The 27827-nt window shown below is 33.7% G+C and overlaps 1 protein-coding gene, 1 long non-coding RNA gene and 1 pseudogene across 7 annotated transcripts; all 3 read left to right on the top strand.

The window, feature by feature from the left end:
* The first annotated feature begins 3232 nt into the window (after nucleotides 1–3232).
* LOC147381704 (uncharacterized) lies at nucleotides 3233–6295 on the top strand. Its single transcript, XR_015174422.1, has 3 exons — nucleotides 3233–3558; nucleotides 3700–3809; nucleotides 5096–6295. It is a non-coding gene; the product is annotated as an uncharacterized LOC147381704 (long non-coding RNA).
* A 65-nt stretch (nucleotides 6296–6360) lies between these two features.
* LOC147381705 (uncharacterized) lies at nucleotides 6361–13226 on the top strand. Of its 5 annotated transcripts, none has more exons than XM_086430069.1 (11): nucleotides 6361–8935; nucleotides 9012–9120; nucleotides 9276–9334; nucleotides 10587–11042; nucleotides 11165–11256; nucleotides 11573–11627; nucleotides 11819–11889; nucleotides 12019–12104; nucleotides 12397–12468; nucleotides 12583–12618; nucleotides 13100–13226. In XM_086430069.1, exons 7-11 carry the CDS (start codon nucleotides 11883–11885, stop codon nucleotides 13121–13123), a joined length of 225 nt encoding a protein of 74 aa, XP_086286195.1. In that variant the 5' UTR covers nucleotides 6361–8935; nucleotides 9012–9120; nucleotides 9276–9334; nucleotides 10587–11042; nucleotides 11165–11256; nucleotides 11573–11627; nucleotides 11819–11882; the 3' UTR covers nucleotides 13124–13226. The 5 variants fall into 5 exon arrangements, with proteins under 5 accessions (XP_086286195.1, XP_086286191.1, XP_086286192.1 ...); XM_086430065.1 differs by having other exon boundaries at nucleotides 10587–10672; nucleotides 10923–11042; nucleotides 12583–13226; XM_086430066.1 differs by having other exon boundaries at nucleotides 11570–11627; nucleotides 12583–13226.
* A 12286-nt stretch (nucleotides 13227–25512) lies between these two features.
* LOC147381706 (wall-associated receptor kinase 2 pseudogene) lies at nucleotides 25513–27820 on the top strand (annotated as a pseudogene). Its single transcript, XR_015174413.1, has 3 exons — nucleotides 25513–26389; nucleotides 26654–26827; nucleotides 27462–27820. The product of XR_015174413.1 is annotated as a wall-associated receptor kinase 2 pseudogene (transcript).
* Nucleotides 27821–27827: the final 7 nt, after the last annotated feature.

The raw sequence follows: 27827 nt of genomic DNA on the forward strand, positions 1-27827 counted from the left end.
GTCCCACGAACCGCCCCCTATATATATATATATATATATATATATATATATATATATATATGGGAAATGTTCAGCACCCTAAGTTTTACCACACACTTTAACAAATGTTTTTTGTCCTACATGGGTTAGAAGTTTTGGAATGGGCTGATTTTTGGTGAGGATGATCTCTATGATTAGAAGATCATCCTCCCCAAAAATCAGCCCATTACGAAATGTTTAGCCCTATGTTTACACGTTGAAAAATTGTGGACCGTCCATTTTTTGTAAACCATTTTTGATGGGGTTAGAAGTTTTGGAATGAGCTGATTTTTGGTGAGGATGATCTCCTCACCATAGAGATCATCCTCACCAAAAATCAGCCCATTCCAAAACTTCTAACCCATGTAAGACAAAACACGTTTGTTAAAGTGTGTGGTAAAGCTTAGGGTGCTGAACGGGACCCTATATATATATATATATATATGGGTCGGGTTCCTGCAACACACATTGCGACACACATATAGACAACGTGTTTGTCTTATATGGGCAAAAATCTTTGGAATGGGCTGATTTTTTGTGAGGATGATCTCTGTGATGAGAGAATCATCCTGGCAAAAAATCATCAAATTCCAAAACTTCTAACCCCATCAAAATTGATTTACAAAAATTGGACGGTCTATAATTTTTCAACAAAAATCGGACGGTCTAGAAGTTTTGGAATGGGATGATTTTTTGCCAGGATGATCCCCTCACCATAGAGATCATCCTCACAAAAAATCAGCCCATTCCAAACATTTTTGCCCATATAAGACAAAACGCGTTGTCTATATGGTTGTCGTTTGAACCTGATCCTATATATATATATTATATATATATATATATATATATATATATATATATATATATATATGCCACATAAAAATATAAAAAAATATTGGAACCATTTTCCATAAAAAAACGGGTGTCTTGAAAATAACCCTAAAAGGAATCATTGACATTTGTTTGTTAATATTTGCAGGATTAAAAGACCTCTCTTCACACATGGTCGATTTCCCCTAAAGCTCCAACCACCGTTGATTATAAGCATGATCAATGATACATAGTCTTCTACTCTGCTTCAAACTACGCATCATTGCAGTTGCATTTGTAGACATCAAAATTTAAACGGGTCCCGTAATTTTTTAAATTTACAACATGCCCCCTAAATCAAAATTGAGTCCACAAGTCTAAATTGGGGGTCCATTAATTGAGACGGGCGTCATATGGTTTGGGTATGAGTTTTCGCAAATAAAGCCCATTATCCAACAAATCTAAATGACCCGCATTAAGTATTGGGCCCATACACCCAACAAACGGGTTAGCCCATAATTAAATTCAAAGTTCATTAAAATGAATTGGATCAATAACCAAATACCATTTAAACCGATTATGTAAAATCCAATTAGATAAGGTGGCATATTTATAAATACCATTTTACCCTAATCTATAAATACCAAAGTCTCCCTCATTTGGAGGGGATCTGGATAATTTTTTTCTCAAAAGACAAAAGCTCTCCCTCTAGAGAAGAAGAAACTCTCAAGCTCTCCTCTAGAGATAAAATAATTTTTTTCAAAAATTCGAAATCGGATTAAAATGAAGATCAAGCATAAAGCTCTTCTTCAGAAGTCAAAAAAACCTTCTCAGTTGATAAAGTGCGAAATCCGGAGAGAAGAAAATCTACAGAAGCCTTTACAAAAGATCATGCACAAACAAAGTCATGGTCAAAGCAACTTTCTCAACTAATAAAGTGTGAAGCCCGGAAAGAAAAAAAACTACATAGGTCACTATTTTGTACTTGACTATTAATCAAAGAAAATATTGAGATTTGTACTCTCATTTTTATCAAAATAAATAAAATCATTTACGATCTTATTTTATGAATCTCGAGGTAGATTTGTAAATTTATTATCGACATTGAACAAAAAAAATTTGTGAGATGTCGACTTTTATAATGTCGACATTTTTTCAAAACTTGACGGCATTATAGTTTCGACATTAGTCAAAAAATGTCGACAAATTTGTTTTAGATTCTATTGAAAAATAAAAAAATGTCGACATTTAAATGTCGTTTGTTGTGAAAATAGAACAAAAAAAAAAAATTGTCGAGTGTCAAACAAAGTAATTTATGGACATTTTTGGACAAATGTGAATATTAACAATTTTATTTTCATTCAAACCATCGATCTTGACTATTTGAATCGTCGCTCACAATGATTCATGTTCAAGGGTCCAAATCGACAATTTATAATTGCTGATCTCGACAATTGTAGAAGGTTAATCTCAATGATTTGAATCTTAGACTTAAGGGTGGATTTAAATGGGAGCACTTGCCCCCACAAGAATTTTAAAAATTATAAATGTTTGTATGCCACTATAATTGATAATAGCAGCAAAAAAAAAAAAAAAAAAAAGATTCGTCACTATTGTTCCCACAAGAAATTTTAAAAATTGTAAATTACACCCACGTAGACAAATCCTGGTTCCGCCCTTAGTGGAACTCAACAATTGAAAGATGGTGAGGAGACATTAAGAAAGAAAAAGAAATTACTAGCTAAACTATCATATTACCCGCCAAAAGTTAGAGGTTATTCAGAAAGAAATCTTTTTGTTAGAGGTCATTAAGTTAGTCATGTTAGTGTGATTTCAATTCCTTTTAGAATATGTTATTAATGAGGCTAGCCTTGCTAACTTAGAAAGATTTCATTTCTTACTGAGTTGTTAAAATCATCTTGTGGCATCCAAAAGCATGATCCAATGTCACAGGGATGTAGAGGATAAAATTCTTTAACTTTGAAGAAAAACATTTTTTTTTTATTTGAATTATGGAAGCTCAATAGCCATCCATTTTCTAAACTTTGGGTCTAAAACAAAAGAAAGAAAGAAAAAAATTGAATTTTTTTTAGATCTAATTTTCCCATAAAATCTAGAGGTCAGTAGTGTCGGATTGCACGTGCTAATGCATTTGATATCAATGACCTTTAGTAAGAGTTGAAATCTTACCAAGTTAATAATAAGGAATGTTTTTCTAACAAAAAGATTTATTAATAAACAAAGACCCTTCTATTCCGTAAAAACTGGAGTGAAAGCCGCCTTCTATCCATCTCATTCGTTTCTTCTTTCTAGTTCCTTCTTTTTTCCTCTTATTTTAACTTTGTGGATAATCGTCAATTCACTCCCATCTTTTCCTCCTCCCCCCCCACCCCACCCCACCCCCACCCCTCTCTCTCTCTCGTGTGTGTCTGGGTTTTAGAGTTGTTCTTCCATAGAGCTTCTGTGAAAGATGTGATGGCCTATATGATTCTCTTTTTTTGGGAAGGCCTTGATATGCCAACTTTGAAGCAATTGCCATAATAGATTTAGGGAAGTCCATAAATTATGGAACAACGCTTGGAAATGAGCCTAGACTTGCCTTACGGATGAACAATGAAGAAAAAAGTTTATCAGCTGAATCCCTGTCTGACTTACATTGGAAGCAAATATTAGGCATGGAAAATCCTTGCTTGATTGAGTGATGCATAGTGAGATTACCATCCAAAGCGGGTATTTTTCTATTATGGCTTACTGCATTATTTAATTTTATGGGAAGAAATATTCATAGCTTCTATATGACATATTTTTTCTTCAGAATTACTTATGCTTCTTGTTATGTTAGACCTATATTGATGGAGGTTTCTTTTATAGGTTGATGCTGGAGCAGATCTCATTATCACTCAACTGTTCTATGATACTGATAATTTTCTCCTGTTAACCATTTACAAGCAAAGTTTTGGCAGATTTCAGCCTTGGAGATGGTATAGTAGATCTATCATTGAATGAATCATCTTACGATTCATATTTTCTGAAATTTATATCACTTTTGTCTTTAACAAAGTTTATAATTCCAACCAGTGGAACATGCTGACTAATCTTTTCCCAATATGAAATTATAGCTACTCTAGACCCTATTAAGGAAAATGAAGAGAATCTCAAACAGTCACTACAAGAAATATGGTCTAGAGCAACAAACTATTGTGAACTATTGCAACGGCCGTATTTTACTTGTTGGTATAGGATCTTTTAGCGATGACCACATATGCCAACCGTCGCCAAAGGGTTTTTAGTGGAAAATACGCACGACTTCCTCTTCTCTATTCTCACTCTCTGATTTTATCAAAAGTTTTTGATCCAGTAAGTCGATCTTCCCTTCTTTGCTTTAGTCGAATATCTTGTTTTCATCGTTTTTTTTTCTTTTCGAATTTAAGATCAAATCTCTCAAAGTCATTTAGGGTTTTTCGATCATGAATTCCTCATCTTAATTTCAATTTTTTTAAATTTTAGATCTGTGGATCCCTCTCATCGTTTATTACTTGGAGGTAGCTTATGAGAGCTGGTTTTCTCATCAAGTGTGCTCTTCTAAATCACTGTTTTGTTTTGGAGATTTTGAAGTGAAATTGATTTGGAAAAAATAATAAAACTCTCCAACAGTTAGTTTCTCTCTCCATCCTTCACACTACAGACCTGATCTAGGGTTTAAAGATTTTGAATTTATTGGATTTTCTTTTATGATTCATTACTTCATACTATAGACCAAATCTAAAGATATTTCTCCATTTTATTTTTTCTTCCAGGTGGATCCATAGCGATGTTCAGTTTTTTTTCTCGTTCTTGATTTGTTGTAACGTTCGAGTACTCGGTCTCCATCAGTGATTTTGGTTCTTTTTTATTTATTATTTTCTTCATATCTATGCATTTGAACTCTCGGTTTCTCTCTTTCTTTATAATCTTCGGTGGCTTTGATTCTAGGTTATCGATATGATATCGAAACTTTTATCAAGTTTGATAATATAGTTTTGTTTTTATTTTTTGTTCGATTTTAATCCAAAACACAATTTGTATAGTGTTGATTCTATTTTTGGTTCGATTACAAACCAAAAGCCTAATAATTCTATAGTTTTGATTCTATTGTTGGTTAGGTTTCAAACTGAAATCCTAATTTCTCATTTTTATAATTAAGATTTTAATAAAAAAAAGTGGTAATTTTATTACAGTGTAGCAATCGAACCCTAAACCCTAGATTTCATTTTCTATATTTTTAAAGGTTCCTATCAAGAGGAGATCATCTCAGTTGAGCTTCTTGCACCAATAGGTAGGTTTTATAAGGTTTGAAGGTTTGATTTCTTTGGATGCATCAGTGCCTCATGTCATGCTCATTCTATAAATGTGTTTATTTCTTGATTCTGTAACATTTAGGGGTCTATAAGAACTGCAGCCATTGATAGAATATTCCAGTTTGATGGGTATTATATTATTTAAAATTTTCTCTTAACTTTTAATATTGAATTTTTAAGCAAAGGAAAAAAGTTATGTTTGAATGTTGCCCTGTTTAATTTATTTATTCTGAGCTGTTAGCTGGATATAGTCATGACTTTTGTTTTTCTTTTAATTAATCCCGAACTCCTAATATATAGTATACAAGAATTGTGGGGGTTTATTTCCTCATCTTCATCCCAAAATTTTCATCAACTTTATTTTGATATTCCAAGTGTTGAACAGGGTCCCTGATTCATACCTGCAACTACATTTGTTAGAAATTGCCATTTTCCATCATCAAGACTGTGGATGTGATAAAAGTTAGACCATAATTATATATGGGTTTCTATTTTAATAATAGTAAAGGTCAAGAGATAGGACACATTTTAAAAACACACGGGTATCTCAAATGTGCACAAGAGCACGGAAGGATGACATGTACAAAGGCCATTCTTTCAAGCCACCTACTTCAAAGCTTTTTCTCAAGAAAGGTTAGACCCTAATTATATATGGGTTTGAGTGTTAAATTTGATTGACATGTATATTTGTGCTTATATATTGGTTTAGATGAACTAATGTTTTTTCTTTTCTCATCAATGAAATATGATGAATTAAGGAAAACATAGTTGTGTAAAAGGTGCACGACAATGAATGCTAAATTGAGGTATGCTCTAAAGTTGATATGCACTCATTGAAGTTTGAGGGTGCTTTGTACCATTTTTAAATTTTCAATGAATGAATGATCTAATTGGCTTATGTTGTTGCAATGTCTGGTTAACTTTTCATCAGCTTCATGTGTACAGATATTTTGTTTGATCTATCATGGCATTGTTATATAAGGTACATAACATGTTAATTAAATTAGCCCATTGTAAACAATCGTATCTGATATGGATACACCATCAATTTTGAGGTTGCCATGTAACATATGTTAGGTAAGCCCACATGAAAGGATTTTAAATTTAAGTTGTGGGTTTGTCATAAGATGGCTGGGTGCTGGTTTTCCTTTCCATGGCCTTCAACACAACTTATTATGTTTTTTTAATGTGTTCCCACCCAAATAACCTTAGCTTATGATAGGAGCACTTTGTTTTGAATGCTTATACCTTAGTGTTCCCTAGAACTAGATCTAGATGCTTCCTCTCTTTTAAGGTATTTGCTTTTTTATGAGTGATATTTTTCATACAAAATATTGACATGGATTTACTATTTTCTGTTTATAACTTTATGTTACTGTACACATAGGTCTCATAAATGAACACATGTGAAGTAACAACATTTGTTGTTGAACAAGCCTTCTTCCATGCCTTCTTGATTGATATGTAGGTTACAGTGCTGTAAGATAAGGCATTTTTAAGATTGGACAATGATAATGCATTGCTAAGCACCTCTGTTCTTTGTGCATCTAACTCTGCCATCTGACTAGCCCTTAAGAAGACCTTTGTTTTGCCAATCTGCAAACCATTTGGTGATCCTTTCAATAAGTAAAAGCATTTGCATTCACAAAATGTATGGCAATTTATGAGGCACAAACTACATAGATTCAACTTATAGAAGAAAGAGTTTCTTTAGCTAGACAACCAAATGCTTCAGTGCATTTGAATTTTACAAAGGAAGTCAATTCAAGCAAACACCCATGAAAAAAAAATGTGAAATTTTTATGTTACATAAATTAGCAAAACAGACCTACTGCACAGTTTCCATTTAATGGTAGAGAGGTCGCCAGGGCAGTGGATATTGCAATTCCAGTGGACAAAAGTATCTGCACATATATAGCACCATAATTATATCCAATCTCAAACCAACATAAAGCTAATACATGGAAAGAAATCAAGGGAGAAAAACCATAGGAATTACCCAAATTTTTTTACTATACCCATCATGAAGAATAGAAAACTCCATAATACATTGTGAAGATGAACTGAATAGGAATGAAAGATTAAAATCTATTATTGGTTTGGTGGGAGACTGATTTAGAGTTTCTATTTAAATTTGGTAGCGACTGTTCTTATATGGAGTTTCTATTTTTTTGTGACTGATTTAGAAGGAGTTTCTTAGAAGATAGGAATCCTAAGAGAAATAGAAAACTAAAGAGTTTCTTAAAAGTGGCTAAATCGATAAGGTGTTCATTGTAAGGGAAAAAAAAAGGGAATTTGATGATTTGAATGATGGTTTGGCTTGATTACAATTTTTAATTATTTGTTTATATTCATAAAAAATTATTAGAATAGGTATTTTGTTTAGTCAATAGTTTTCAAAAGTATTAACAATTATGTTTAGGATGTTAAATTTAACTCACTGGCTTGTAAAGCTCATGCTCTATATTTACCATTTTTGTTTTTCCAAATTTGAAGTAGCTACGAAGTGTGATTTGGAAACATTAGCATAAGAGCCCATGGTATTATTTCTTTTAGTGTTTCACTTAGTAGAAAATTGATATTGAGTGAAAAACTTTTACTATTTAAAGTTGGCATTTCATTTCTAAATGGTTTTTTATTTTTACTTTTTTAATTCGATATAGGTTTTACAAGGACTTGGTAGACAGTTAACAATATATAGTGATACGATGTTTAGTTTCAAAGTATAATTTTATGTTCTAAAGTAGATTTAATTTTATTTATTTTGTATTTCTTCTAATGACTTGAAATTCTGGATAACAAGTCGTGCGGATCCTACTTTGTAGACTAAGTTATGAATTTTTCCACTCGGGTGTGACAAAATAGTTATGATCATATCAATAAGCACTACAGGAAAAATGAACTATAGCAATGACTTGTAACGACAGTCAATTAAAATCTGTGGCTATAAACCATTTAGTTGCACCCAAAACTTAAGTCATTATTGAAATACCCTGTCACTCCCACTCCCACTAGCACTCTCTCTCTCTCTCCTCACGGGTCAGCAAACCCTCTTCTAGTCCTCTTTCTCTCTCTCGAATTCCCTTTGTATTCATCTATCATTAAATAAACAAGCTCTCTCTCTCTCTCTCTCTCTCTCTCTCTCTCTCTCTCTCTCTCTCTCTCTCTCGACTCAACATGTTCATACTGGATCCATAGCGTCATTCATTAGGTTTATTTTGTTTTTCCACTCTTGAACTATTCTAGGGTTTGAGCTATCGGTCTCACTCAGTAATTTTGATTTTTTTCTTAATTTCTTCAGATCTGTGAGTTTGAGCTCTCAAATTTTCTCTTTCTGTATAATCTTCAGTGGCTTTGGTAATAAATTTTCAATCTGATATCGAAACTTTAATCAGGTTCAATGGTCTAGTTTTGGTTCAATTTCAAATCAAAATCCTTATTTCTTTAGTGTTGGTTCAATTTTTGGTTCAATTCCAAACCAAAATCCTAATTACTATAGTTTTGATTCTATTTTTAGTTCATTTTCAAACCAAAACCCTAATTTCTCGTTTTATAGCTAAGATTTTAATCAAAGAAACTGGTACTTTTGATTACGGTGTACCAATCGATCCCTAAACCCTAGATTTCATTTTCTAGGTTTTTAATATCAAGAAGAGATCAACTCAGTTAAGTTTCCGCATCGACAATCAAGTTTTTAAAGCTTTTATTGCTTGATATTTTGGTACTTCAACTCTGGTCTCAATCACATTTTGGGCGAAATCAGATTTCAGGTGAGTTTATGGTTTAATTTCAGTTTAAAAGACTTAGGTTTATGGATTCACTTTGAATTTTTTTTTTTTTTTTTAGAATTAAACCTTGATTTCAGTGTAATCATTTATTTCAATCGGTCTGGACTCTTGCTTGCCTCTCTCTCTCGATTGAGTCTTCTGTGAAAATCTCCAATTGGATTAACCAAGTAAGTAAAAAAAAAAAATTATCTTTATGTTAGATGTGTGAACTGGGCTTTTCAACTATGTTATATAGTATCTTTGCATTTATCTTTTTTTATATTAATTTTTTTTATCACTATCTTTGGATGTTATAGATTCTCATATGCATTTGCTAATGCAGCCACTGATAATACACAACAGATGATGCAAATGAGTTGATTTGGATTTGATCCTTCAAAGGTATGTCTATTTGATGACTCTTTCTCTTCTAATTGTCCTTGTATATTTGATCTAAGAAGTTCCTATAATATTAGTTCCAGCTATCGAAGGAAATGAATTGAGTTTCCTTTAAGTCTATTTCACTTTGCACTTAGCTTTCTAGTAACAAAACCACTTAGCATGGTTAATATTTTATGTTTTTTACATTACATGGTCCTATTGTTTGTTTTAAGGCTGATTGAGACATTATGTTAAGGTCAGTTACATATTGTCACTAATGTTCCACGATCATAGTGTTGTGTTGTTGCTGGTGAAGGTCACATGGTAGATTTGGGGATTAATTGTTAATCATTCAGTACTTTAGTGTTATTTGTCTAAGTTTTTATTTTTATCTTTTACATGATAATTAATTTTAATCGTTCAAGGTCTTTGTGTAGAAACACAATATGTATGGTCCATGGCTTGGGGAATTATCTAGGGTGTTTATTCATTCAACGAACTCATAATTCTCGCATTATGCTCAAAATCATAAGAGTTTGGCGCTCTTTCGTTTTCTGTTTCTCCACCGCTATAGAAATGTAGTCACTTGAGAGCACATCTAGCCTCACATGCTTTGGACCCTAGCTCATATATTGTGTCAACAAGCCACAGATGATCTGCATTCAGTTCTTTAAATGAGATGGATTCATAGAATCTTGGCTTTCCTCACCTTTCTAGGAATTGTCCCCATTGCATATGTACTTGACAACAAATTTTTCAGCTTCTTTTGCTCAAGTATCCCTATTCTTAATGTGATTTGTCTAATATTTGACAATATGAATCTATTTAACATTTGAAAATTCAAAATGTATACTCTATCTTCTAAAAAAATGTTATAATTTTTATTTTTTCTCATTTGAAAGAATATTTATTCCTGAATGTTTTCCAGTTGTATTCGCATTTTTATGCAGAAAATGCGAGGTAAAAAATTATTATGACCAATCTTTTGTCAACCGCCCGAAAAATCATGTGTGGTAATAGTTATTACTAGTTATTGATTTGAAACCTTTACATTTGAGCAATTCTCATGTTCTTTCTTGAAAACCATTAAATTCCAATTAACACATTTCTGTGATTCTTCTTCTATATGATGAGGTCAATAATGTACTAGGTCTTTTTCGTTTCCCAAGCTATTGCATTTAGGACGTCGGAAGATCTTTTGTGCTTCTCTTGAATTAAACTTGTCAAGTTGAACTCATCTTCTAACACTTACCTTTTTCTTATCATGAAATAGATGATTGAGAGATTAAATTGGATGGCTGATAAATCAGAAAAAAGCCTTTGTCAAAGCAGAGGTATCATGGTAAATTATATTTATAGGTAAATCTTCTGCCCAAAACTTTCATCCTTTTTTTTTTTTATAAAATTTATGCCCTATTTTCACTGAAAGGGAAGAAAGGTAGGGTCCCCATTTGCTAGATCGAAAGGAAAATCTACAATGTACGCTTCGAGTGCTTAGTTTTCTTTGCCGTTTGAATTGTTATTACCTAAGCTGAGTACAAGTGCTTGATGTCTCTGTTCTACCATGTTCTTGAGGGAAACATAGTTTTATGACCTTCCATCTTTTTAGGTATTAGATTTTTTCAATAGCCGCATGGATGCCTAGATAATGGATGTTGAATAGTCTGTGGAGGAAGTCCTCCAAATCATAATCATCAATCGCCGTTCTTAGCGAGGTGAAAAGATGAAGGTAAAATGTTATTGGTCTATTTGGCATTAGAAATTGTAGTCCAATTATTTTTTGGGAAAAATTATTTTCATGAAAAATAACGTGCCTTTAACTTGTATTTTGGAAATATTGAATCCGAGCAGATGTTTACTCAATTACGGTTCACATATGAGCAAGAAAATCATCCTGAGGAGTTCTTCATTCCATATGTGTGGCAGCTGGTACTGTCTCGCAGGTATTGTTCCGACTCTCATGGCTCCTTACGCTACAAATTTTTTATGTTTTCCAATCAACAAGTTTCAAACCCAAGAATAAGCATACAAGCATTAGCATTCTGTATCCAACTCCTTTGGTGCCAAAAACCATTCTAGTGTTTCATTTATTGCTTGGCCATTTTTGCCATACTCTGAAACAATAAAGACATTTCTACTTATTTTGAACTCATCACACAACTTTTACTTATGTATTAAAATCGAAGATCTGTATTCAATTAGTTGCTTATATATGTTGCGTCCCAATTTGATGCTGATTACACCACACTTTCCCAGCAGCTTCAGTTATAATCCTGGTGCCATTAATCTATTCCCAGCCAATCTGCCTGTAGAGGTAAAGTATTTGAAGTTCCTTGCTACCTATAATAATAATAATTTTCTGTGTTATTATGGAGGAAACCAAGTTCCTTGTCTATACTGTGCATGCACATACACAAATACAAACAAACAAACAACATTTACACATGTACTATCACAAGTTAATGAAGTATAGCCTATCAATGCCAATATTGTTTAGTCATGTAGGAATACCATGGAGTTTAGTCAGGAATAAAGTCAAAAAGGACTACCCTTCTGTTCAATTAACAGTATGGAAGGTATGAAATGGTGAATCACCTTTTTTATATCTTGTAAAGAAATTAATGCAATTTGTCAACAAAAAAAAAAAATCAGATAAAAAATAACTAAATAGTAGACATACTTAAACTAATGTGGTGTAATTGCAGTTTTGGACTCCAGTTGGCTGGGTGAACTACCACTATATGCCACCGCAGTTTCATGTCGTGTTTCACAGCTTTGTTGCCAATTGTTGGTAAAAACACCTCTCACTTCTTTTTGTTTCTCTCTCTTGAATATTTCAATTACATATCCCTTCCAATACATGTGCATGCGTAATACATTTGAAAAATTGTATTTGAGGTAGATGTATGTGGATGGCTGTGCTAGTAATGATAACAAGTATGAAGTGGGGAAGAACCTTGTCTACGGTATCTAACAAGTATGTTCGAGGACATTCCAGCACCTCACTCTGGGATGAAAAATCAAGTACTCAACAAGTGGAGAACATTATTTATGAATATTTCACATGTTTATTGGCCTTGCAGGGTGATATTTTGTTCTTACACATGAGTAAGGACCCTATTCGAACTGGGGAAATCGTTGTGTTCAATATTGATGTATGTACTGTATTATACTGTTAATACTTGCATTTATCTATTTTTAATAGTTTTCTTTTATTTTTATTTGCTAAAATTGCTAACATATCTTTTCTTCAACTTATTTTGTTTCAGGGACGTCCCATTCCAATTGTTCATTGTGTCATTGAGGTTGTTATTCTGGCCAAACCTTTTTCGTATTCATTTATTTCCGTGGAATAATAGAAGCAAACTTAGAATTTCACTATTGCTAATCAGCCCGTATCTGTTGCCATTGACGCTGATGGTTCTCACTTCAAATTTTACTCCGATTTATTTCGCTTAAGAATTTGAGTAGAAAGATTCTATTACAACACCAACTTTTGCTAACGCCACCCCAATTCATGTGTAAATCACCAATGACAAACACATATTTAGGGTGGTGTTAGCAAAAGTTGTGTGGCAATAGAAGCCCTCTTTAACTATCTACAAAATTATCACAGTGGTGTAATTTCTACACGATTATAGCATTAATGTCTTGGTATATTGGTTTGATTTGTATCATTCTAGCCTATCTAAGGGTGTTAATGGGCCAAGTTTGGACTAGATGTAAGGCCATTCTAGCCCATCCAATAAGGGTCAGAGTCTGACCTTTTTGTTGTTAATTCTACAGACCAATCTTGGCCCATTTATCTAAAGAGCCTAAAAATTTAGCTCAAGAGGGTATGGCCTCAATCTTTTGAATTTAATTTATATGCATGAATTGACTTGACTATGATCACAAGGCGTATTTATGGGAGATAGTGAAGAACTCATGGGGACCAGAATGAGGTGAGAAAGATTACATAAGAATGCAGCGCGGCATAGTCGATGAAGAGGGAATATGTGATATAGCCACGGATGCTTCATATCCTATCAAGACCTCAACAAAGACAACTGATTAGTTATAATTACTCCATGTCCATTGATTTTTGTAATGTAAAAGTAAAATTAGTAGCTCATCTTGTATCATAATCTGGTAATAGTAACACAACGAACTCTAGTAGAGTGGGCATTTGGGTCCTTTCATATTAGTAATTGGGGTCATGGTTATGAATTTTAAAACGTAGGGGTATCTCCAATATTCTACAATACATGAGGGGGTTGGTGTAAAATTAATTTTTTTTTTCTTCAAAAACCTTAACAGCGACGGCCACAAGTGCAGCTAAAGAGTAAATTTTTTTTTTAAAACGATACCCTATGGCGACGGCCAATAGCGGTTGTCACTATAAGTCCTGTATACAACGACGTGCGACGGTATTTACCCCTATAGAGACGGTCACGGCCGTCGCTATAGCCCTATTTTACTGTAGTGAGTACGGAACAATACCTTGGAACTGAAATGTGCAAGAAGATTTTAACTCATGGGATCCAGACCTAGCACCTCTATACGCTACGCTAAACATGGACAAATCAGCTTTAACTATATTAAAGATTATTTCCCATATCCTGTTGTGGCCTTTTCTTGTAACAATCGGATGTGGACCTCATATGAAACTTCATATCCTTGGGTATTTTTTAATCCAAATTGTGGTGTAGTAGTATGTTTTGTTTGAATTTTGAACCAAGAGAATTTGTTTTGTATACCAGGTTCTAACCTGAACTTTTAAATTCCTTTATAATAATAAAAAATTAGGTTTTAATGTGAAGATTTAAATTATGGAGTGTCACTTCAGCAATCCATAGAAAATAGGATGTGACAAAAATACTAGTATTTTGTGTGTGCGCGTGTGCACACAGTAAACAAAATAAATCGACAAATAAGAAATGATCAATTATATATTTTTAATTGAAAAATTGAAATACGACTGTTCCAAGTTGTTAAAAAAAAAAATTATCCCACAAAATCAGAAGTTTGATGTAAAGCTTCCAACAGATAAACAACGGTTATGGACAGTCGTTTTCAACAGTCCAATCCAGTCGTTTTTACCAACAAATGTAGACAGTCACTTTACAAAAACGACTACGTTTTTAACGTTAGCAACAGTTGTTTTCATGAAAAATGATGGCCCAGAGCCGTCGTTTTGCACTCATTTTGACATAGTCTAGGTCAAAAAAAAAAAAAAAAAAAGATCTAAATATATCTTATATCCCCACCAAAATTGGTAGTTTCCTTTTATACAAAAACAAAAAAAAAAAAAAAAAAAAAACTCATTTGCTCATCCAAATCCATGTTCGTACTCTAAAATTAATGACTAAAAGAGTTGGTTAGATCTGGAATTCATTGGGAACATCATAAGACAACCAGGACATTCTTATAAAGAAATTTTAATAATTGAAATAATTAAAAATAATTTCAATTGATCTTTCTCTCTTTATTGTCATTTTAACCTATTTATCCTCATTTTAACCTCACATAATTAGTTTATTTATCTTTTTATTAAATATTTTTTATTTAGTTTTTTTTATATAGGTAAGTTGGACTTGAACCCACAACCTTAAAGTTATTTTTCTTTTTATTGTTAGTATGTTGTGAATGGCCAGAAGATTTTTTTTTTTAAATCTTGATTTCTTTAATTTGATTTTTTCAGTGTTTTAGGTTAATCTTGATTTGTTTTTATTACATGCAATATGCTTCTTAGATTTTTATTAGGTTGATAGTAAGGCTTTTTTTTCATTTGTTTTGTTTCTTTATTTTTGAATTTTTAAGATTTGTCTTATGTTTAAAATTCATAGCCGCCCCCCATGATTCATGTTTCGCAATGCTATTGATAAGTCATACCTTGATAAATTTTTGTAAAGCATTAGGTCATATGTGGAATCTCTTAGGGCCTGTTCTTTACAGAAGTTAGCTCCAGAAGTTGGCTTTTGAGAGAAGCGGAAGCTCAGAATTTGAAAAGCCACATCTAGCAAAAGCTTGTTCATTACAAAAATACATAAGCCAGAAATTAATGTTCATTTGATAGTTTTTTATTACTGGATTCTAATACAATGTTCAGAATAGTCTTTGATAATGCACCAAAAATAAGCAGAATACCTTAATAAATATATAATTACACTATATATATATATATATATATATATATATATATATATATATAGGGTCAGGTTCAAACGACAACCATTTCAACACACATATAGACAACGTGTTTTGTCTTATATGGGAAAAAATGTTTGGAATGGGCTGATTTTTTGTGAGGATGATCTCTATGGTGAGTAGATCATCCTGGCAAAAAATCAGCTCATTATGAAACTTCTAGATCGTCCAACTTTTGTTGAAAAATTATAGACCGTCCATTTTTTGTAAATCAATTTTGATGGGGTTACAAGTTTTGGAATGGGATGATTTTTTGCCAGGATGATCTCCTCGTCACAGAGATCATCCTCACAAAAAATCAGCCCATTCCAAACATTTTTACCCATATAAGACAAACACGTTGTCTATATGTGTGTCGCAATGTGTGTCGCAGGAACCGACCCACATATATATATATATATATATATATAATATATATATATATATATATATATATATATATATATAATATATATATATATATATATATATATATATATATTATATATATATATATTATATATATATATATATATCAAGAAAATAAATAACAACTTTAGCAAAACTTGAAAAACGTGAAAGATAAATTTTAAATGAAAATTTTATATTATATTGATAATTAATTAATATTATTTATATTAAATATTAAAAAGGCCTCATGTAGAATATTTGCCTAAGGCCTCAAGCCGTATCAAAGCGGCCCTGAGTGTAAGGATAAGACTATTTCCATAATCATGTAAAGTTATTTATCAATTTATTTAATCTTTACTATTATAATGAGAGAAGGAGGAGTAGAAGTGGTCGACAACAAAAATTTGAATAGCCACAAATGCCCCCATTTTTATATTTAAACTTAATATAACCAGTGTTATTCTCAAAAATATTGAAACCCAGGATCCTAATCAAGGTGGTTAGTTTTCAAATTTACAAAAAATATCTTCTTTATTTTACTTTGTAATCTTTAAAATCACTCTTTATATAATTAACATTTTAAATTTCTGAGACATACCACCTTCTAATACAATTAAATGAAAAGAAAAACATGTTTGCTCAGTTCCTTGTAAATCTAAAATGATTACAATTACTTATGATTAAATTGACCATGTCGTTACATGGATGGCATTCATCTATATATATATGGGTAGTGTTCGGAGGCCCTAAAGAGAGTCAAATATTATGCCAAACATTTTTCAAAACATAGGTTAGAAGTTTCGAAATTGGTTGATTTTTTGTGAGAATGATCTCTATGATGAAGAGATCATCCTCGTCAAAAATCAGCCCATTCTGAAAATTCTAACCCTATCAAAAGTGATTTACAAAAATAGAATGGTCCATGATTCTTCAACTTGTAAATTAGGGTTACAAGTTTCGGAATGAGTTGATTTTTAACGAGGATGATCTTTTCATCATAGAGATCGTCCTCACAAAAATTCAGCCCATTCCAAATATTCTAACCCATATTTTGAAAAATATTTGGCACAATGTTTGGTTATCTTTAGGGCCTCTGAACGCTCCCCCTCCCCTATATATATATATATAGGGTCCCGTTCAACACCAAACATTTTGGCCAACATTTTAGCCAACCATTTTTCTCCTACATGGGTTAGAAGTTTTGAAATGGGCTGATCATCATCACCAAAAATGTAAAACCCCGAATTTTCAATTCGTATCTCGAGGAAAAATATAAATAGTTGAATTTTTAGAAAATCTTGAAAGTGGGACTTAGGGGTAAAAATTTAGGATGTTTCTGATCATTTTTAATGAAATCTGACCTCACCATTGGATTTAAAATGATCGAAAAACATAGTTTAGCCTGTATGCACGCTCAAGTGCGAGTCCGAATAGAAAAGTTGCAAATCCTCGATTACCAAGTCAGACCAGGCTAAAATAGTAAATTTTTGCTAGGGAAAGAATTATTAAGATTCGATTATACCATTGGATTCCTAATGAAAAATTATTGAAGATGGACTATTTATTTGTCATTTTTGGAGATCAGGAAGTCAAATTATCGTCAAAAACGAAAACGACATCAAGTTTAGGGGTCACCTCAGGTCAAAAATCTAAATTTTTTATGGAGATATAATTTGTAGAAATTGACTGCACCATTAGATCCGGAACGAAAAATTAGATGAAATAGAATATTCATTTGTCAGTTTTGGAGTCTGGATGATCAAGTTATCATCGATCAAAACAATTGACAAAATACCAAATTCGTCCCAAATTTTATATAAAAAAAAAATTTTAATTTTTTTAAAAAAACTTCATCTCCTCCAACCCACCCAAACAGCGTGACATATATAAACGAAAATTTTGTTTTTCTTCCAATCTTCCACCTTAGATCTCTCGCAAACGGTCCACTTTCGACGATCGCCGCAGAAGAGAAAAAGATCCGTAGCTGTATTCTCTACAAAACCCACCCAATCTTTTTTCATTTTACTTTCTTTTTCATCCAATATCGTCAAAAATCAGTCGTATTTGTATACGGAAATTTCGAAACTTTAACCTCGAATTTCGTCCGTTTCGGGATCAAACCATCTTCCGACGTAAAAGGGAGAAACATCCGCAGTCTCATTCTCTATATAACTCACTCAAATTCCTTCCATTTTCTCATCTTTTTCACCCTGTATAGTCAAATTCAGTCGTATTTTTATACGGAGATTTCGTAACTTCAACCTCGATTTTCATCGGTTTTGGGGTCAAACCATCTTTCGTCGTATAAGGAAGAAGAGACGAGCACATCGAGATCTTCAAAACCACCAGGCTAGATTCAAAAATCAGCAACTTCGAAGTTTGGTCCGTCTCGATTTCCATGCAAATCGTCTCGATTTTTGCGCACGTGGTTCGATCCTTTTGCCTAGTGATTGTAAGGAACTCTCAATTTCTATTAGTAATCATAGATTGTGAAAATTGCATTTAGGATTTTATTGGAAAAATTTGGATGTATTTCTAACATATAGAATTCTTTTGTTATTTAAAAATTCACGCCAAAAATTGCATGTTTGATATGTTTAATTGTATTTTTAACAAATTATACATGGGTAGGATATTTTAACGGGTTATTTCCATAAATTGGGTCTTGTGCACTGGTCGGACCCCGTTTTGATATGAAATTTGTATATTTTTTTATATTATTGATAAAAATAAATTCTATAGTTGAAAAATGTGATTTAATATTTAATGAACTTATATTGAGTTGATGAATATCAGAAAATGGATATTTTATGAAGAGATTGAAAACTGTAAAAATCGAAAAAAGGGAAAAAGGGTATGAAACGGTAAAATGTCAGAGTCACACCCGATGGGTGATGTCTGCATTTTACGTTGTTGTGTTGTGTGCATGTTGGTGAACAGATATCCAGGGATAATATTGTTGGTTTCATGTTTATTTAAATTTCTGTTAGCGCGAGGCGCTGTTTACGTTTTCGTTTTGTTATTTATTTTAGGCCGGGTGGCCACACTTGCATGGTAGGAAACTGGATATCTATTCTCAACCTTGTATTGTTAATTTCTCTTTTGTTTTCAAATGAAAATAATATATATATATGTAGCTATTTTGTGAGCTGTTAAAGAGTTTGTGAATGCCTGAAGGGATAGTGCGTCATATCATCCGGAGTGATGTACTATCCTAGGATGTACGGTAGGGACCATCAAGCTCATATGTGGTATGGGACGCATATGAGAGTGGAGTCACAACTGGAATCCGGGTTTATTCCTTTCTATCTTTACCAGTGAACTTGTAATGTAAAGGTGGGTCGTATACGAATGGTTTGTATATTTGGGAATCACATGCACGCCTGATAAGCATAAACGAAGATGATTAATCAGTGATCACTAACAATCTATAGTAGTCGAACGTTCTAACACATCGAAAAGAGACCCATTGCTTATAGTCACGTCAAACAGCCAGCCTGAGCCGGATAAATGGTCAACCAAACGTGGTAAGTGCAGCAACCGACCACAAAATCAGGAACTAAAAATCAAAGAAGAATTGTAACATCATGTCCCGACTAGGAGCGATCCAGTCGTGAATCTCAACTCTCTAATTCCAATACTCCACCATTGTGTATTATGTATCTGTTGTTTATTTTGATATATAAAATGAAATCCATGTTTATTATTTCCCTTTGATCAATTAAATTTGTATAAAAAGATAATGTTATAGTGAGTACTGTTGATCGATGTAATGTGAGTTTTAAAATGTTTAGTTGTTCATCCCTAGCTATATGTACCAATTAATCGTAATTTCTTCTGTAAAACTTTGATTATTTTTAAATGATTCAGTATGCTTATTCGTTCATGTTAGGAGGGGTTATTGACAGAAATTGTTTGTTTCCCTACTCGGTAACCATTGTTACTCACCATTTCTTTCTCCATTTTTTTTAGTTTCAGATCCGAAGTTTGGCGAGGCAGATATAGAGCACGAGTGAAAATCATCTGGTGGGTCAGATAGACAGCTAGAGTTCGTCACTTGGTGAGTGTTGGGGTTATTACCCCTAGTGGTGTTGATTTATCCGAGAGTATTATACATGTTGTTCTGAGTGTTAGGATTTCTGTTAGAGTGAGAAATTTTGTATAATCCTATATCTTGGTTATTCTTCCGCACTTTGATCTTTCGTACGTTGTTAGACTTATATAGGCTTCCGCTAGTATTATATTTTATATCTGTATGTAGGATTGTATGTCGTTTATCAAGTGCAGGTTGAATCGCCTTAGAATGCTAACATAAACAGAGGAGACCATGCCGAAATTTCGAGGTGTCACCTCGTACCTTGAAATCTGACATGGGGATTTGTGTTAGCGTTCGGCGGGACGCCACAAAAAATCAGTCCATTCCAAAACTTCTAACCCCATCAAAAATGGTTTACAAAAAATGGACGGTCCACAATTTTTCAACTTGTAAACATGGGTCTAGAAGTTTTGGAATGGGTTGATTTTTGGTGAGGAGATGTAGAGATCATCCTCACCAAAAATCAGCCTAGAAGTTTTGAAATTGGCTGATTTTTGGTGAGGAGATGTAGAGATCATCCTCATCAAAAATTAACCCAAAAGTTTTGGAATGGGCTAATTTTTTGTGAGAATGATCTCCTCACCGTAGAGATCATTCTCACAAAAAATCAGCCCATTCTAAAACCTCTAACCCATGTTTTGAAAAATGTTTTGCCAAAAAGTTAGCCATTGAACGTGACTCATATATATATATATGGGAAATGTTCAGCAACAAACATTTTGGCAAACATTTTTCAAAATATGGGTTAGAGGTTTTGGAATGGGCTGATTTTTGGTGAGGATGATCTCTACGATGAGGAGATCATAATCACCAAAAATTATCCCATTCCAAACTTCTAACCCCATCAAAAATGGTTTACAAAAAATGGACGGTCCACAATTTTTCAACTTGTAAACATGGGGTTAGAAGTTTTGGAATGGGCTGATTTTTTGTGAGGATGATCTCATCACCGTGGAGATCATCCTCACCAAAAATCAGTCCATTCCAAAACCTCTAACTCATGTTTTGCCAAAATGTTTGTTGCTGAACGGGACCCTATATATATATATGGGGACGATTCGGCAGTCCTAAAGTTTGCCAAGTTTTGTGCCAAACATTTTTCAAAATATGGGTTAGAAGCTTTGGAATGAGCTGATTTTTTGTGAGGATGATCTCTATGATGAGAAGATCATCCTCACCAAAATTCAGCCTATTCCAAAACTTCTAACCCCATCAAAAGTAATTTACAAAAAATGTTTGGCACCAAACTTGGCAAACTTTAGGGCTGCCGAACCCCTCCCTATATATATATAGAGGTCTCGTTCTGCACCCAACAATTTGCCCAACATGTTTTATCCTACATGGGTTAGAATTTTTGGAATAGGCTGACTTTTCGTGAGGATGATTTCTATGGTGAGGAGATCATCCTCACCAAAAATCAGCCCATTCCAAAACTTCTAACCCCATCACAAATGGTTTATAGAAACTGGACGATCCACAATTTTTCAACTTTTAAACATGGGGTTAGAAGTTTTGGAACGGGTTGATTTTTGGTGAGGATAATCTCCTCACCAAAGAGATCTTCCTCACCAAAAATCAGCCTATTCTAAAACTTCTAACCTATGTAAGAGAAAACATGTTGGGCAAAATGTTGGGTGCTAAACATTTCCCATATATATGTTGGGCAAATTGTTGGGTGTTGAACATTTCCCTATATATATAGGGAAATGTTCAGCAACAAACATTTTGGCAAAACATTTTTCAAAACATGGTTAGAGGTTTTGGAATAGGCTGATTTTTTGTGAGGATGATCTCTACGATGAGGAGATCATCATCACAAAAAATCAGCTCATTCCAAAACTTATAACCCCATAAAAAATGGTTTACAAAAAATGGACGGTCCACGATTTTTCAACTTGTAAACTGGGGCTAGAAGTTTTGAAATGGGCTGATTTTTGGTGAGGATGATTTCCTCATCGTAGAGATCATCCTCACCAAAAATCAACCCATTCCAAAACCTCTAACCTATGTTTTGAAAAATGTTTTGCCAAAATGTTTGTTGGTGAACGGGACCCATATATATATATATATATATATATATATGGGAAATGTTCAGCACCCAACATTTTGCCAAACAATTTGCCCAATATGTTGTCCTACATAAGTTAGAAGTTTTGGAATGGGCTGATTTTTGGCGAGGATGATTTCTATGGTGAAGAGATCATCCTCACCAAAAATCAGCCCATTCCAAAACTTCTAACCCCACATTTACAAGTTGAAAAATCGTGGACCATCCATTTTTTGTAAACCATTTGTGATGGGGTTAAAAGTTTTGGAATGGGCCGATTTTTGGTGAGGATGATCTCACTATAGAGATCATCCTCACCAAAAATCAGCCCATTCCAAAACTTCTAACCCATGTAGGACAAAACATGTTGGGCAAAATGTTGAGTTAGTATTTCTATCACATATGATGACTGTGTAGTGGTCTTCTCTACATGATGTGTTATTTTAGATTTTTTTTTTTTAAAACAATCAAGGGTAGAGATTATTGACTAATCATCATTTGCAGTGATGAGTTCAAAAATCCCAACTCTGCCCTGGTCAGTTGTAGTAGTAGTAATGGTGGTGGGTGGGGGTGTGTGTGCGCGCGTGCGGAGGAGAGAAAGAGATTAGGTTGCATGGATCAAAGGACAACCTCCCTATATGGATTGCTGCCATCCAAAAGTATGATTAGGTGCCATGTGAGAATTCTACAAAAATATTAAAAATAAACATTTTTTTCATTATTGATTAACATATTTTAAATTTGGGAGTTCAATGCATGCCCATCCATTTCTGAAGCCTTTGATCAGGCAAGAACAAGTTTTTTTTCCTTTCCCTTTTTTTGAATCATTTTTAATCTATTAAATGGTTGAGGTGTTAATTGGGCCATCGTGAGAATCAATGTGACCCAAATTCTGTGATCCACGTAGAACTAAGCATAGGGTCATGCTGGCTCCAATGAGATCTCAAGAGTTCATTTTAAAAATTAAATAAATAAATAATAATTCTGATTATTGGCTAATCATCATTTGCAGTGATGAGTTCAATATTTGCATGAAAGGCAAAACCAAGATTATTGATCTACCATGTTAGCACTTAGTCGCCACTAACCAAAAATCCTAACACTGCCCTGGTCAGTAGTAGAGTCGTCGTCGTCATTTCTGACAAGTTTTTCTTCCAGTCCTCCTTTTTGAATCATTTTTAATCTATTAAAGGGTTGTGGTGTTAATTGGGCCAACGTGAGAGTCAATGTGACCCAAAGTTCTGTGATCCATGTACAACCACTTGTAGGTCATGCTAGCCCCAATGAGACCTCAAGAGTTCATTTTAAAAGTTAAATAAATAAATAAATAATAATTCTGATTATTGACTAATCATCATTTGCAGTGATGAGTTCAATATTTGCATAAAAGGCGAGATTATTGATGTACCATGTTAGCACTTAATTCTCACTAACCAAAAATCCTAAGTCTGCCCTGGACAATTGTAGTAGTTGTAGTAGTAGTCGTCGTCGTCGTCGTCCGGGTGGGTGGGAGTTCAATGCATGCCCATCCATTTCTAACAAGTTTTTCTTCCTGTCCTTTTTTCTGAATCATTTTTAATTTATTAGGTTGAAGTGTTAATTGGGCCAACGTGAGAATCAATGCGACCAAGCTCTGTCATCCGTGTTGGACCACGTGTAGGGTCATGCTTGGCCCCAATGAGACCTCAAGAGTTCATTTTGAAAATTAAATAAATAATCCTGATTAAAGGCTTTCAAAATGAATAACTATTAAACTCCAACTTAAAATTCAAATATAATAAGAAGAAAAAAAAATCTATAAATTATTTATTTAGAGCTCTTAAAAATTGTGCACTCTTATCATGTGATGCCCCATCTTTTACCCTTTTTTATTTTAGTATTTTTACTTATTATTTTTATTTTTATTTTAATGCAGCATAGATAAGTAGTCTTTCTCTCTACGCAACTCACACCCGTATTAACATCCATATCTTTTCTACACTCCTTATTAAGGTCTAGGCTCTTTCATTGACTAGGTGTAAGTCTAAAGTTTCTAAATGGCAACTCAAATCTTTTAGTTTAGAGTCGTGATAATCTGACTTCCCCACGTCACACGCTCAATTGACTCTCTTGAACATGACTAGTCCAGGAACAGTAGATATGTACACCTCGAGATACATGATTTCCTCAGGATACACATTTTTATGAGGAAGTGCAGTTTTGTATCTCATGATGTACACATCTACGATTCCCAAACTTATCATGTCAGGAGAGTCAATTGAATGTGCCACGTGGAGTAGTCAAATTATCACGATTCTTTATTTTATATTGAGGGAGGCATGTCAAAAGCACCTCATTATTCTGGGAGGTATTATCATAAAGGGTTAATTAGGTATGGAAGTCTATCCAATTAATCGGCCTAGAGTTAAGAGTTTTCATAAAAATAAAGAGTGAGGATTCGGAACAATGTCCTGTTTTTGAACATCCATTAGGTGTCTAGGTGGCGTCTTAGTATTGGGTTTTAAAAGTTATTGGGCTGCTAACCAAGTCGTGAGAAACTCCTCCTTCAATTGTTTTAATTATTAAAATAAAAAATCGCGTCTTTCCTGCTTCGAGAATAAAATGGAGATAAGTCATTTTCTGCTGATCAATTAATTACTAAGGCTCGTCTACAGTCAAATCCAAACCTCGACATTTGTCATGAATCTCGAGGTTCTGTTTCGACAGTGGACGAGCTTTATAAGACCTTTTTCCTTTACTAGGTAAGGCTAAATGGCCTCGAAGAAAATACTTGCTAACTCTTGAGGGATACAATTCTAGTTGACAATGATGTAGAATTCTCTGTTAAGAGAGCTGGAGAACTGGCCCAAGCTAGCAAGAGTAGACTAATACGTACAATAGTCTTCAATCAGTAAAGTGATCCTTAAAAAAAAGGTGAATTACTATATAATGATCTGAAAATGAGTTATTTACGATTTTGACTCATTGTTCATTTTAATAATCAAAATGTGAATAATCATGTCTTCGTTAAAAAAAATTCAGAACAACGTGACTATTTCGCAACTTTAAAGTGAAATTGTCACTTTATACCATATTAGGTAAATAAGAAACCAAGAGTCATTTGAATATTCAGGGACCCAACTGATTATTCTATCTAAGAATATGATACACTCATCATCAAACGTGTCAAAATTTGTGGAAATTGTGTAGCTTCTTTATTAAATGGATGGGTCACTTGACAACCCAGCTAAAAATTAAAAACATTAAAGAGTAGTAGAATACGTCACTAATGATTAATGGAAGATATTTTGAGTAACTTATTTCAGACTCAATATTTTAGTTTGTGACGTAGTTTTGTGTTTGATTAAGTCTTTGTAAGACTTTGACTGAGCAAGCAAAGAAAAGTAAGGTAAGGATGACTGGAAAGAATCTATTGGCCATTTATATCCCCCCTTCCCCTTAAGCAGCTTCATCCCTCTTTGTAACATAAGAAAAAAATTGAAATAAAGAGGGAAAGCTATGTTCACACAACTTCTATTTCATTTCGTCCTGTTATCGGTAATGGTGGCATCCCAAACCTTAATGCCTCATTGCCAACAAAATTGCGGAGACGTAAATATTCCTTACCCATTTGGTATCGGTAAAGGATGTTATAGGGATATTGGATATATGGTAAGATGCGACAACAAGAATTATAGCACTCCAAAAGCCTTCCAAGGTGATGGAAATGTTGAGATTCTAAATATAACATTGGATGAAGTGCGCATTAAATCTCTGGCTGCAATGGAATGTTATGACCGCCAAGGCATAAAAAAGGATTCAGTATCAGCATCGTTAGATTTGAAGCAAACCCCATTGAGAATCAATACCACCCGAAACAAGTTCACAGCCATGGGGTGTGACACCATTGCGATCATCGGTGACTATTGGGACCAAGATTTCCAAAGCGGGTGTTTGTCGGTATGCAACAACACGAAGATGATTAATGATGGGTCTTGTTCGGGTGTTGGGTGTTGCCAGACACCAATTCCCAGTGGACTTAGGAGGTACAGCGTGTATCTCGCGAGCACTTACAATCATACCAACTGCTGGCAGTATAACCCGTGCAGCTATGCCTTCTTGGCTGATGAAGAATGGTTCACTTTCAAAAAAACGGATCTCTTCGCTTACAGAGCATTCAATAGAGATAATCTGACTGTGGTGCTGGACTGGGCCATTGGAAATGAGACGTGCCAAGAAGCTGTTAAGGAAAAATTTGAACCTTACGCCTGTGGCCGGAATAGCTTATGTGTTAATTCCACCAACGGCCCAGGATATCGATGTCTCTGCAAGGCTGGTTATGACGGGAACCCATATCTGCTAGAAGGATGTCAAGGTGAGTTTTCTCTATGTTTCTTTAAATAGATATCAGCCAAAGGTAGCTTTATTGTTTAAACTAGATTAAAACAACATATATATGATGCTATATATTTGTTTTTTCTTCAAAGATCAGTAATTAAGATTAAGATAACATGACCCTATCATTAAAGAAAATAAGGATTACATGTGGATTTAACAAAGATGTCACAACTCTTTAATTTCAATTTGTTTAATGAGAGCTATCTTCTTCTCCTGGTGATGATGGGCTTGATTGATCCAGATATCAATGAGTGTGAGAAGCAACCACATCCCTGCCACGCAAAAGCAGTTTGTAAAAATAACAACAGCAGTTTTAAGTGTTCTTGTCAAAAAGGCTACCATGGGGACGCTACAGCAACTGGAAGTGGTTGCACCCTTAATACAAAACCAGTTCCAGTTATCCAACTTGTTGCAGGTAAATGCCCATTTTAACATGATTTTAAGTACAAGTTAATGGGATCGAAAAAAAAGTACTAGTAATTTTCACTTGTAGACTTCTACTCCAAGAGCTTATCTTGTTTACTCTTTAATTAATTTTAAAGTCCTCAATGAGTGATACCCTTTTGTTGTCTTCAAATCTCATCCAAGACCAAGATGACTGGTTATTGTCCATCAACGAGACGAATAGACATGCCATCTCAAGCCGGTAGAATCTCACCATATAAACGAGATGACTTGGCCAAGATTTTAAAAACCTCGTCCAAGTCAGTAAAACATGGTCAAGTCAACCGGGATTTGTAGATTTTTATTAAAATAATTTATTTTTTAGAATTTAAATAAATATTATCAAAATAAAATATGATTTCATGATTAAACATCTTCTAATCAACCTTATTTTGTAAATAAATAAATATAATTATTTTTATATAAGTATAGATGAATAATTATCACCCGAGTTAAATAGTTTATCTCATCCAAGACGAGTTGACTCATCCAAGACAATTTGATCTCGTCCATGAACAAGATGAGATGTCAAAACGAGACTCAATACCATGTTTGTTGTTGAATGCTATTTGCAACTAAACTCTTTTAACTTGTTTACAATGCAGGTATTGGTCTAGGCTTTTTGTTTCTAATTGTTTGTTGTTCCTTATTATATCGGGTATTGAAGCAAAGAAAAATCATCAAACTCAGAGAGAAATTCTTCCAACAAAATGGAGGTATGTTGTTGCAGCAGCAAATCTCTTCACGTAAAGGTGTTTCTGAGATTGCCAAGATTTTTACCGTGGATGACCTAAAAGGAGCAACCAACAATTATGATGAGAGTCGGATTCTAGGCCAAGGAGGCTATGGTACGGTGTACAAAGGAATTTTACCTGATAAAAGAGTAGTAGCCATTAAGAAGTCCAAAATAATGGATCAAACCCAAATGATACAATTTATAAATGAAGTTGACATTCTTTCTCAAATCAGTC

This window comes from Akebia trifoliata, unplaced genomic scaffold (assembly GCF_017979445.1).
Source record: "Akebia trifoliata isolate Shusen 1 unplaced genomic scaffold, ASM1797944v1 Contig00292, whole genome shotgun sequence".
NCBI lineage: Eukaryota > Viridiplantae > Streptophyta > Magnoliopsida > Ranunculales > Lardizabalaceae > Akebia > Akebia trifoliata.